Source organism: Hippocampus comes, unplaced genomic scaffold, assembly GCF_001891065.2.
Source record: "Hippocampus comes isolate QL1 unplaced genomic scaffold, H_comes_QL1_v1.1 scaffold9, whole genome shotgun sequence".
In the NCBI taxonomy this organism is placed as follows: domain Eukaryota; kingdom Metazoa; phylum Chordata; class Actinopteri; order Syngnathiformes; family Syngnathidae; genus Hippocampus; species Hippocampus comes.
Window position 1 is genome coordinate 973203 of NW_017805275.1, and position 13376 is coordinate 986578.

The 13376-nt window shown below is 42.1% G+C and overlaps 1 protein-coding gene across 1 annotated transcript in view; it reads right to left on the reverse strand.

Annotated features, from left to right (window-relative positions):
• Positions 1-1022: 1022 nt before the first annotated feature.
• The window catches only part of wu:fb13g09 (multidrug resistance-associated protein 5), a 41824-nt gene continuing 29470 nt past the window's right edge, over positions 1023-13376 (reverse strand). The window contains exons 21-29 of the mRNA XM_019870031.1: positions 9973-10101; positions 9558-9744; positions 7555-7644; positions 6538-6727; positions 6307-6466; positions 5719-5797; positions 5508-5621; positions 3931-4095; positions 1023-2145 (exon numbers count right to left, since the gene is read on the reverse strand). Of these exons, the coding sequence (XP_019725590.1) occupies positions 2053-2145; positions 3931-4095; positions 5508-5621; positions 5719-5797; positions 6307-6466; positions 6538-6727; positions 7555-7644; positions 9558-9744; positions 9973-10101 (1207 nt within the window). The 3' untranslated portion in view covers positions 1023-2052. The remainder of the gene's footprint in view (positions 2146-3930; positions 4096-5507; positions 5622-5718; positions 5798-6306; positions 6467-6537; positions 6728-7554; positions 7645-9557; positions 9745-9972; positions 10102-13376) is intronic.

Here is a 13376-nt window from a genome sequence, read left to right on the forward strand (position 1 = left end):
GCCTTTGGCAAAGTTAGGAAAATTAAAACAAACAGAGAGGAAACCAACCAACAGAGAGAAAAGAAGAGAAGGGGTGTTTGTGTACCTTATATTGCCGGCCTCTCAGAGAAAATACAAAGAATATTTCTACAACATGATATTCCTGTTTATTTTAAACCGATAAACACATTGAGACAAAAACTAGTACACCCCAAAGACCGGGTTCCCAACACCCAAAAATCCAATCTGATTTATTCCATCCGTTGCCAAGAAAGTGAGTGCAAGGAAGATCATCATCGGAGAAACCAAAACAAACACTCAAGAAAAGACTTTATCAACACAAATGGAAAAACAATGACAACAAAAGTGCAGTATACGCACACTTAGAAGAAACAAACCACACAATTGAAGATGAACAAGTAAAAATCCTAGGAACAGAAAAGAGATGGTTTGAAAGGGGAGTAAAGGAAGCGATTTTTGTTAAAAAAATTTTCACCCTCTCTGAACCGTGAAGGAGGTATCAGATTTAACCTGTCTCCTATTTACAATAACTTGTTGACCAGTAAGGGACATAGACATGCTGATCAGGCTTATTGAAAGTAGCTATTCAGCCCTAGCCCAAACAATACGCCTAATCAAGACCCAACGATAGGGAATTTAGAAATCAATGGGCCTCTTCACCATAGGGGCGTGACTAACGATACCCATCAGCTTTTTAGCGCAGAGCAATTTCCCGGAGTCTTCACGGAGACTTCAGGGTTGTCTACCGCTGACGAAGCTTCTGTGAGAGAAGTGAAACGTCCTTTTTTGTTTTTTACCCACAGGTACAGATGACGACTGACAGAACCCTTTCTACGATGGAACTTTCCTGTACGACTGAGAGCCTCCACAAGCATCTTACGGTTCAAAAATGTAGTTACTGTCTGTGTAGGCACAAGAAAGATGCAAGAGAAAGTAGAATCCATTTCCAGGTCAGAGTAGAAGTGGGGCAAGTCGCGTTCCACAACGTTCCAGAGCAGAGACAATGGTTTGATTCTTCTTTATTTTTTTAATCATGCAAATTCAGCCGTATTATAAACAATACCCTTTTCAGCGGTGTGCCCAATTTATAAGCCATACTTTAGGAACTTTAGAGGCTTTGGCAAAAATACATCTAGTGTCTGTATGTGCAGCAACAAGCAATTAAAGTAAGGTATATTACATACAAAAAAAAAATCAAATACAGTGACAATACAACTTTTATTGGAAAACAAAACAAAACAATTCCTCTAAATAGACTCAACCATTAAAAAAAAAGTACACACTGGAAGTTAAACTGTGTACAAAAGGCAACCTGGAAAATGCAGCAATGCAATCAAAAACATATTGCACTCATCGTGATTGTTTAGCGCGATTATACAGTATAAGGCAGACAACAACAATCCTCAGCTTTTGTGAAGACACGTATTGACTTAGCTCCAGATAAACACACTGTACCGACCGTGGCTTTAAAAACAATAGGTGCATAATTCGAATTCCAGCATCTAGATTAAATAAGAGGAACAGTTTCAGCATAACAGTACCGATATGCAGTGTTCAACGACATGGCTAATTGCAACATGTACATTTGCACAGCTCTAGGCACATATTAAAACAGCTAAATAAAACCTTGAACGTGACTTAAGTGCATCATAAACATGGTTCCTGAATATAGAATTTCACTCTCACTAAACTGGAAAAAAAAAATCATAACTGACATCATTAACTCTGAGGGTAATTTCCTACACTGTGAAAAGAACTCAGTGGCGTCCAAAAAGAAACATGTCAACATAAATTCAATAAAGTGCCATAAACAGAGTTCTCACTCTGTTTCATTTGCAGTGTTTCATTTGGCTTGCAGGTATTGTGGAAGTAAAGCAGTCCTTTGTATTGTGTGGTGGTGTTCAAAAAACCATGGTCCCAGGATCTTTGGTTTTTGCCATCAGTTCAATTGTCATTGCTACTACAACCTACCGTCTGCATTTATTTTAAACCCCGCATGAGGGTTAATTTGTTGCAGTTCTTTTGTGCATAGCATGCATATTTTCCGAGCTTTCATTTGCTTTGGTTTTCGGACACCTCGATCATGGCTCTGAATCTGGAGTTTTCGTTTGAAAGCAAGGCAAGGGGATGGTCAAACTCCAAAATCTAAAAACAAGAAAGATGAAAATAAAAATAAAAATATGAACCAGAATGTAAAGACAAAACAGTTCCATCGACTCAATGTATGAAGCAATTTTACATCACTGGTCGAAAATTGATTCAATTTATACACATATTGGATCGTTGTTTATCTAGCTGTGCCAGCGCCGGATAATGACTGGCAGAATAATTGCTCTTCCACTCGATGGCAGAGAGTATCATACATACACAAATGAGCGATAGTCGGTAATGAGTAAATTTGAGTTAATTGAGACAAGAACTTTATTATTTCAGTATGTATATGTTTTGCGACATTTTTGTTTGATGGTGTGCCTTGAGACTTTTCGAATCCAAAATATATGCATTGGCTCAAAAAAGGTGAGGGAACTGGAGGGGATGAGTAGAGCCCCTTCCATTGGATGGCAAAACAAGTCGGCTGTGTTCCCTTCCACAATGGCGCAAATATAACTATTTCTAACTGTGCCTGCCTATGAAAATACCAAAACAAAGAAAACTCCACTCATGTGCACAGCTAGACTGCGCTTACCAATAGACTTGCGCTGGGCATGAAAATAGGGCCCCAAAGGCGTCTTTGGTGAATGCAAATAGGAAAACTATCATGAAAAGTGTGTTAACGAAGCAATATCAGGCTATATGTTCATCAAGATGCTTAGTCATCTTTTTCAAAGAGTGAAACCATTCGGTTAAACCAGTGGCCACGTAGAATGGGCCAAAAAATGGAAATGACTAATGCTCCTTAGAAAAAATAATTATTAATATAATAAATATTCGTGATATATTAATTAGACCAAGCAGATGCTCACATACATAAATAAGGATTAACACAAATCTACTTAATTTTTGCATGTTACTCTTCACAGGGACAACTATGATCGCTGTATTGTTTTCCGACCTGCAACATGTTTTTTTATTCTATCCTCTCTTACTCATCAGTCTTGCAAAGCCGGAGGCGGTTCTTTGACCAGGAAAGAGAACTAAAGCAACAACAAAGCCAAATAACTTCCGCCGGGATTCGACAAGGGCCTAGACAAAAGCAACACTGGGAGCAGATATTGGATCTCCATTCGTCAGGTGACACGACACACAGAAATAACTTATTAAAGGTGTAAACATGCTTTGGGAGACTAACAAAAAAGAGGGTGGCTTTCTTTCTGCCTTAATGTTTCACTGCACAGCAAAATCATCCAAATCGGTTTTCTGATTTGATGTTCGAATTTCAGATTTAGCTAACACCAAACCCTTTACTGTATTAGCTGTTGCGGTAAGGTGTGAGATACCATTTTATGTTGGGCAGCAACATAGTATTGTCCAAATGGGAATAATTTCTTTTTTTTTTCATTCATAGTATGCTGTAATGCATCTGTGCAAAAGGAACTGGTCAGATACAAAGGTACATGTGTGCAGATTCATTTCTGTGAGGTTCCATTTCTGCAGTTATTGCAACACTTTTTCTTCACTGCCTTAGTGGAAAAAAAAAAGCAAAGGTGTTATGTTATAGATACCAACCGAGCTAAATCTCATACATTTCAAATCATAATGAAATTTTGTTTGACTTTTAAGGAATATTTTTTTAGAAGATTTTGGTTCAATTTCAAATTGCAGCATTTTCGGCCATTCCACTGTCCACTGATGATCTTTTCAGCTCCTTGAAAAAGTCTAATTCGCGCCATGATTAGCATCCGGTCTGCTTGAAAATGTGATAATGGATGGAAGTGTACAATGCCATCAGATCTATTCAACGTGCTAATGGCTTTGGAAGTGGTGCCGCACCTGGCCGTTGTCCATGACCATGACCTTGTTGCAGTTCATCACGGTGTTGAGACGATGGGCGATGATGAGGCGCGTGCAGCTGGCAAATTCACAGCGAATGGTCTCCTGGATGAGGCCGTCGGTCTCGGTGTCGATGGCCGCTGTTGCCTCGTCGAGCACGAGGATCTGAGACAATGCGGCACATATTTGTGGCATATTAAAGGGGATATTTTAATTGCTTGTAAACAAATCTTCAAACCAAATTAAAATATTTTATTTGCTTGGTTTGGATCAGAGAGGATGGGCCAAGACTCAGAGCCATTTTCAAGGGATGGCCATAGTCATGGTTGTAAAGTGTATGGTTAAATCAGCTGGTGGTGGCATTGCACAAATGCCATTCATTTGCAGCCTGGACAAGGAGGGTTGAACATTTTCTCTGGGTTGAACATTTATTCTGGAGAGAGTGTAAGTGTTTCTAGCCAGAAGTTCCCAATAACACCACAAAAAGTCACCAGAGTTGCTGCTAGTGGCTTTATATATATATATATATATATATATATATATAAAACACACACACACAAAACTACATTTATTGGTTTTTACATGTACTGTGAATAATAGCAAATAATTTGAGGAATAAAATGGATTCTAAAGTTGTATTGAACAGGTAATAAGGGAAGGCAGAAAGTAGTTTTTAGCAAAGTAAGGCTTCGGAAGGATATAAAAAAAAATGGGTCTGGGGAAAGCAATGAAAGGCTGAACAATGGAATAGAGGAGGTTAGGATGGAAAGAAGAACATGGTCTGAAGTGGACGCAGGGAGGTAAAGAAAGAAACAGGAAGAGAATGAAGGAAAACAAAAGTAGGTTGAAGAAAGGGAAGGATGGAAGGATGCATGATAAAAAAAAACGGCCTGAAGGAAAGAAAGAAAAGGGAAGAAGGAAAGATGTAAGGACGCATAAAAGGATCCGAAATGGAAAGGATGAAGGTAGGCACAATAGTACCGGTCGGTAGGTTTAAGCAAAAAAAAGGAAAGATGTAAGCATGAACAAAAATCAACCTGGGGAGAGCAGTCAGGAACAACTGAAGGAGGGGAGAAAGGAAGGCATGAGGTCAGGAAGAAAAAGATTTTGAAAAAAATTGTAAATGTAATATAATGACAATATCTGAAGTGTATATGTACTGTACCCTGTATAGCGTTGTGGATGCGATACATGTTACCTGCTTATCATGATAAAGCGATACATTTGCATGAAAAAGAACCACACCCTGAAAAGGGCATGGTTTGAACCATTATGACTGATATGCTGTATCTATCCTTTCCTTTATCCTTTCTATTTTTTGACCGAAGAGCTTTTTTTATTGGGACACCTTGGAACTGTTTTAAATTTGGGAAAATATTGCACTTCTCAATCTATAGCTGCAGTTATAATGCACGCCACGAGGGGGCAATGTTGTCCCATGCCAGCTGCTCTCTTACTACGGTCCTCAGCATATGAAAATGTGTTATTTTAAATTATGAACGAATATAAACTGGCCCCTTGAGCTATCCGTTCCAAGCAGTGGTCCAGCGGTAAATGTGGAATACCACAATCGGCACCTTGCTGTTGCGCAGCAGCGCTCTGGCCACGCAGAGGAGCTGGCGCTCGCCCACCGAGAAGTTCTCACCGTTCTCCATCACCTCAGAGTGGAGGGAGTGAGGCAGCTGACTCACCTGAAGGAGGGTCATAATCAGAGTGTCAATGGAGGCTCATTTGCTTTATTCCCACGTTTTGCATGGTGTAAAACGTGGGAATATGGTCATAACCTACCATCTCTTTAATATGGGTCTTCTCCAGCGCTTCCCAGATCTGCGAGTCTGAGTACTGATCCCATGGGTCTAAATTGGTCCTGTGGCACAAATAAACGGCCATTAGACACTCAGAGTTTGTAAGCTTTTCCAATCACATTATGAATACAGGATGGTATTATGCTCGGGCAATTCTGAGGTTCAAGGTTCAAATTTGCAGTCCTCCTGTTCTGTTCCAAAAATATGCTTATGAATGACTGTTTGGCTATTGCTCTGCAATTGGCTAGATAGGACATAAATCGGGACCGAGCTCTGCCATGTACAGTGAAAATCCACGAATAATTGACAAGCCCAAAAAAGGTTTGCAATTGCTGATAGTCGCCACAAGATGGTGTTAAAGCAATACTTTTATTGTTTTTGCCTGAGAACAAAAATAGCAAATAGCACATATTCTTACACTGCTGCACAAACAAGTTCTTTGTATGCCGTTTGAAATGGTGTTGAAATGAAAAGGACACTTGTTACCCGAGGACCTCCATGGACTAAAATCAATTTTCATCAGATAGCAAAGCTTGAACTTTGCTCGAGCAAATATTTCAGAGTGAATCACCTGACAGTGCCAATGAAGAGCACAGGCTCTTGAGGGATGATTGCTAGTTTGCTCCGCAGGTCATCCAAGCCGATTCGGGCAATATTGACTCCGTCAATGGTGATGGAGCCTCTCGCCAGCTCCACTAGTCTAAATAAAGCCAGACCCAGAGAGGACTTCCCTGTGGAGGCGGAGGTGTCAATGAGATGGCAGAGATTGATTTAAAAAAAATGAATGCTGTGGGGTAACAACCTGATCCGGTGCGGCCCACGATGCCGATGGTCTCTTCTGGTTGGATGGTGAAGGACAGACCCTTCAGCACCAATGGCAAGCCATCACGGTAGCGCATGTCCACATTGTGAAATGTGATCTTCCCTTGCTCAGGCCAGGAGAGGGCGGGAGCATTTGACAGGCTTTTGCATGGTGCTTCACTTTCTAGAGACTGAGAGGAATAAGAAGTCATGATCTGTTCTTTAATCCAACCGTCCGATTATTATTAATATGATACATTATCCATCCATTTTTCAATCGCTTTATCCTCACAAGGGTCGCGAGGGTTGCTGGAGCCTATCCCAGCTGTCTTCGGGCAGTAGGCGGGGGACACCCTGAACCGGTTGCCAGCCAATCGCAGGGCACACATGACGAACAACCATCCGCGCTCACACTCACACCGCGGGACAATTTGGAGTGTTCAATCAGCCTGCCATGCATGTTTTTGGAATGTGGGAGGAAACCGGAGTACCCGGGGAAAACTCAGGCAGGCCCGGGGAGAACATGCAAACTCCACACAGGGAGGCTGGAGCTGGAATTGAACCCGGTACCTCTGCACTGTGAGGACGATGCGCTAACCACTCGACCACCGGGCCGCCCATAATATACATCAACAAAATAATTTAAGGTGATTTGTGCAAATTTGTTTCCAGAGTGTCACAGTGTCTCATCACTGGTGAGCTATTTTTGGAATAGGTCCGCATGCTACTCATGTAGTCCTTGAGGGCTTCCTGGTGCCCACGGGCACCACGTTGGTGACCCCTGTTTTACAATAATAGTTGACGCACATGGCCACTGATTAACTTTGACAATTTTTACAAATTGAGTCATGTCAAATAAACATTTTTTATAACAGGCAAGGTGCTGAGTGTTGAGTGTGTACTTCTGCCAACACACAACAAATAAACATGACCTCGAAAACCATTACAGGTATGGCAGGACATGCCAGGAATCTGACAGCTTTGACTACCAGGGTACATCAGCATACTTGTCACTTACTTTTATATAATGATTAATCCGCTCTACTGATGTGAAGCGAGCTTCCGTCTCTGTGAGGAGCCTGACAGTGAACTGAAACAAGCCCGTTAACTGCAGGTGAGATGAAGCAGTGAAGAGGAAGAAAAGGAGAGAGAGAAAGAGAGAGAGAGAGAGAGAGAGAGAGAGAGAGAGAGAGAGAGAGAGAGAGAGGTGGAAGGTTAACGACTGACACGCTGCTGCCTTAATTATTACGAAACACACGCCAGCTACGCATCAATTAATCAAGATAGAGTACAGTAACTGAGTTGCATGTGAATGTACAATCAGGCAAGGGTGCAAGTACTGGGGTGGTTTTCAGAAAGTTGTAACATGTGGTGAGCCGAGGAGGAAAACAGCCCTGGGCATGTGTTGCCGGACAGCCGAAGGAGCAAAGACTTCTTGAGTTTCCACAAACAGCTGTTTACTCTCAACAAAACAACAATTCCTCAGCTTGACCACACTCTACTCATGAGCACAGCGGTCGGGTACACCCAACCGAGTTCATGAAAACAAAACAAAAACAAAGTGTTCTCCGGAAGTTTAAGGAAAAGGTGACCAACTGACAACGGTAATTAAAGAGACGCCACTATGTGGCGTGATACCATACTACAGTATAATAATGGACTGTTACAAAGTGTGGCCCAGTCGGTCAAACTGCCGACCCACTTTGAAAGTCACTCTACTCAGTCGAGTCTAGTGATATTGAAAGGGAAGTGGAAATGGTGTGGTGTGTTGTTGGTCGATTAAAGTGGGGAGGAAATGAAGGAATAAGTGTAGAAATGTAACGTGTGTGCGTGGTGCGCACCAGCGTCACCGTACGCGTTGAGAGGGTGAGAGAAGTGCACAATTGCTGAGCATGCAGTTTAGAGGGAACATTGGTCGACAGAAAAAAAGGTTAAACTGTTTTTCTACAAGGTGCTATTCATGATCTTGTACTGTAATTTACTGTCTACTTCCATCGGAACAACTATACTAAGTTGAACGGGAAGTTCAACGTTTGCTGCAAAATACAATGTTAACATTTTAAAAAGCCTTTCTTATAATTCTACAACGACCAGCAGGTAAGCTGTGTGTTCTTTTTATTGGTTAAATAAATGAATATTCAGGCTCGTCGCTAACTCTTTCTTTAGTGTATTCTTGCTCGTGATTCAGCAGGATTTGAATGGCGCACAATTTATCTGCAGGCATTACATATTTTTCGAAGTGAAAGTTGATCATTTGTTGATGTCTACCGTGCCTCAGAAGTAATGCTGCTTAAATGACGGCCATTGTTCATCATTCAGTTAATTTTCAACAAACAGTTGGTCATTCGTACCAGATTTTCAACTAAATGCATTTGTATGAAGGTAGTGAAGCTGTTCAAATGTAATAAAAAATAATTACTTTATTAATTTTTTTACTCGAGTGCTGAATGCTTGGTGTAAAAAGGTACCAATTACTCGAATATGACACAATGGCATCAATTACGACAATTAACAAAGGGGTGAGTGAACTGTCTTAATGTATTCAGAGCACATTGCAGGAAGATTTGACTTCCAGCATATATAATTTCGGCCTGGTTTTGAACAAGTGGATTTGGGGCTTTTCATGTCACACTCCTCGATCGCACTTTCTGAGAATCACCCACTACTGTATTGTTGTTGTTCTTGGTGGGTTTTACAATGTCAGTCGGCTATCTGCAATAAATAAATGTTGACTGTTTGAAGGAATAGGGCAGATAATGTAGCTAATGATTCATTCAGAAAAATAAGGCAAGTTTGCCAAGTTTAATTAAAGAACAAGCAGGAAACTTGTGTGATTAGGCACTAGTTTCACCAACGCTGCTATGTGACTGCAGTGCACTTTTGGCTAAGTTTGTGCCTTTAGCAAGTTCGTATAAAGTAGCTATAAAGAATATCCCTGGAATGTGAGACCTCAATACTCATGTGAGAAAAGACTTCAGTGTCATATTGTTTGATTGCAGCGTGAGGTAAGGGCTCACGAACCTGCACCGCGTAGGATATGGCCAAGCCCGCGTAGGCAGGAGGTATCTGCTGGTGCATGAAGACAATGAGGAGAGCGACGGCGGTGATGAGTGAGATGCTGATGAGGTCGAGGCGCACGGCCAGCCAACGCATAGCACAGCTAAAGAGGTAGTTGGAGGCCTGGTTATTGTCCAGCAATTCCTGATACCTACCAAACAGAAGCAAAAACTCTTTTTAATACTTGCTCGCCGAGGGCAAATCTTTTGTCAAGACTTTTGGGCTGCTTCCTCCTTTGATTTGGCGGCCCCTTAACAAACATTGGAGAAATACTACCAGCAGAGATAAAAGGATAACTTTAAGGATCTCCGCTGGGGGAAGGTGTGGATAAAAGAAGTAAGAGAGAACCTGCTTGGCAGACATGATTTAATAAGTTCACCTTTGGAGGAAGTCACGCTTTCTTCCATAGGCGTGGATGGTGGAGAGGCCCTGGAGGCTGCTGGTGATGTGGGAGGTGAATGGCGACTGGCTGATGTTCTCCAGCCGTTTCAGCTCACGAATCAAAACCCTGACGAATGAAATGGAAAAAAATTATATCTCTAGATACACACACACACACACACACACACACACACACACACACACACACACACACACACACACACTGTACATCTCATTTACTTTGAATCATCTGGTAGAATTCAGGCTTGGTGTCTCAATGCACACAGAGGACAATTAATAGGGTACATCCACACTAATGCATTTACTGTCAACCATAAAGAAATTGTTCTGAATGACTTGAAAAATTATGAATCATATCCTCTAATTATCATACAGCCATGTCAGTGACAGGCAAACACAAGTACATGCTGTTCTATTAGATGGCTGAAAGTCCAATTCACTTGTGTACCCACCTGTTGCATTTCCTACAACAGATTTATAGCTTTGAGTTCAACTAAACTGGCCCAGATTTCACATTGACGAAGTAGTATTTGTGAGTAAATTGTCACAAGCTCATCATGTTTGGTACATATCCATGTTGTCACTTTTTCGTTTGCTGGTGTGCACTGAGACTTTTCTCATGCAAAAGATGTGCCTTTGCTCAGTACAGTCAAGTTTTCAAAATTCTGCTCGAAGGAGATCCAATATAAGCACAGTATCAAACGTTGAGCCTTTAAGTATCGCCATTTTAGAGGCTGCCAGAAAGATGGTGAGAATCAAGTATTAACTATTCAGCAACTCAACCACACAAAATGTGCATCTTCTTGTGATTGGTGTCCTGTTCTTTTATGGGATCCTTAAATGTCAATATTTTGTTTAAAAAGCAATGCTGGAAAGGCGGCACACAAGTGTGAAGTTAAATGTCCGACATCCACTTCACCTGTTTTGTTGAAAGTAATCATCGCTGTCTTAAAAGAAATTACACCAAATAAAACAAAAACGAAAGCATAACCGACTTCACATCTCCGTGCTGTGGAAAAATGCCGACTTTTACAGACAATATCTGATTTGCCTCATAAGACCTGAGAAAAATCTTATCTTGCCGACACATAAGTGCTAAAAACAACCTTGAGAAAAGAAGCAATTAGCAGGCATGACAACTGACAGCGGAGCTTTTCTATCCTGAGACCTCTTTCCCTCTCGGAGTGCTGGTTCTTTTCCACTATGCTATGTAATATTTGGAGTATCATCACGCATAGACGGCCAAGCAATGGACTTCCACAGGGCATCGGACAACCCAATGCAGTGTGAGTGAGGTTTATTGACAAAAGGCGGGAGGTGTCACTTGTCTCCTTTTTGAGGCCTGACTAGAAGGTCTCATACGAAACAATTGCTTTTCTAATAAAAGCTGAGAAAAGAGAGGCAACCAAGATGACACTTTGCCGCTTGGAAGCACTGATCCTGACAAACATGTTTACGCTCTGGGCAGTTTCACTTCAAAATGTAAAAATAATAAAAAAGCTGCTTTAGAAATGGGTAATTTCGACAGGAGTTTGATGTAACATGGCCGCACATCTCGGGGAGATCGTTTTAAAAATTGCCAAGGGGGATCATTACTTATTAGCCAATAAGATCCCTCTTGAGTGCACCGTACTTGAAATAAAACTCAGGCTATCGTGTCTTTTTTTTAAATTGAAGGATAACCAAGTTTCATTGTTATTCAAAGGCATCTGCAGTGATTAGGAGCTCGGCAGTAAATTGAAATGAATTCAAACTTGCCTTGACGACAGCCGTCGGCACACACACACACACACACACACACACACACACACACACACACACACACACACACACACACACACACACACACACACACACACACACACACACAAAACATTTATTGGTAAACTAGTCAGTTTGGTTTTCAAGTGAAGGCCTCGGATTATGGTGGCTTTTAGGGGCCAAAACAATTTTGTGAGGTTGTAAAGTGTACCGGCTATAATGTTAGCAGCATAATCAACTACTGTTTTCATTTTCTTTCAGCCTAAATCATTATTCATTTGTTATGTGCTAACAGCTGTGATTCATGGTAACCACTTTCGATTACCGGTACATTAATGACTCCAAAAACTCCCTTTTTGTTTTTTTTCTTTGCGCTGATACAAGGGCATTAGATATTCATCCATCCATCCATTTTCTGAACCGTTTTATCATCACAAGGGTCGGGGGCGTGCTGGAGCCTATCTCAACTGTCTTCGGGGAGTAGGCGGGGGACACGCTGAACCGTTTGGCAGCCAATCGCAGGGCACACTAGACAAACAACCATCCGTGCTCACTCACACCTAGGGACAATTTTGAGTGTTCAATCAGCCTGCCATGCATGTTTTTGGAATGGGGGAGGAAACCCACGCATGTCCGGGGAGAACATGCAAACTCCACACAGGGAGACCGGAGCCTGGATCGAACCCATGACCTCTGCACTGTGAGGTCGACGCGCTAACCACTGGACCACTGGGCTGCCTTTGGATATTCGGGTGGGGGGAGCAACTATTTATACGCGCATGTGTGTGTGTGTGTGTGTGTGTGTGTGTGTGTGTGTCATAATTGAATTTAATGTTCAAGTAAAGACATTGCATCCAGCTCAAACCATTAATCATGATAGCTGATAGCGGACAGACTTAATTTGTGGCACACCACATAATTCAAAGAAGAGAGGATGACCTTTTGCTACATAATTGATACGGGTTCTATTTTGGGCTGTGGTCATCAGTACATTTCTGCAGGATAAGGAGCGAGAACATGCACAGAAAAGGGTGGGAGGATTGAAAAAAAAAAACACACTCTAAAGCAGGGGTGGCCAACCCGCGGCTCGCGAGCCGCATGCGGCTCTTAGGCAGGTTCAATGCGGCTCCCGGGCTTTCTCATGACAAGCGTCGAAAATGCCTCGGCGGTGGCGCTAGTACAGCAGAATTTCCGATGTCATCCTATCAAAATACACAGAACTAACTACGTAAGCCTATCATCAAGCCCGTTACTTGATTGACATACAGGGCAACCAATCAGATGACAACTGAATCACCGCTCATGCGCAAACAACGGTGCTTAGCGCTTATGATTGACAAACAGGGCAACCAATCAGATGACAACTGAATCATCGCCCGTGTGCAAACAACGGTGCTCAGCGCTAAGCGCTAAGCTAGTCAGCTTTAAAGGTAGGGGTGACCAATACATCAATCGCGATCGACCCGGAGCCAGCGGACTAGTCCCAAATCAAGCGCGAGCGTTCGAAGGAGGAAATGAGGGGGGGTGGACTTTCTATGTATGAAGTTCCGGCTGTCGCTCATCTCGTTGTGCGTGTGTGAGTGTGTGTGTGTGTGTGTGTGTGTGTGTGTGTGTGTGTGT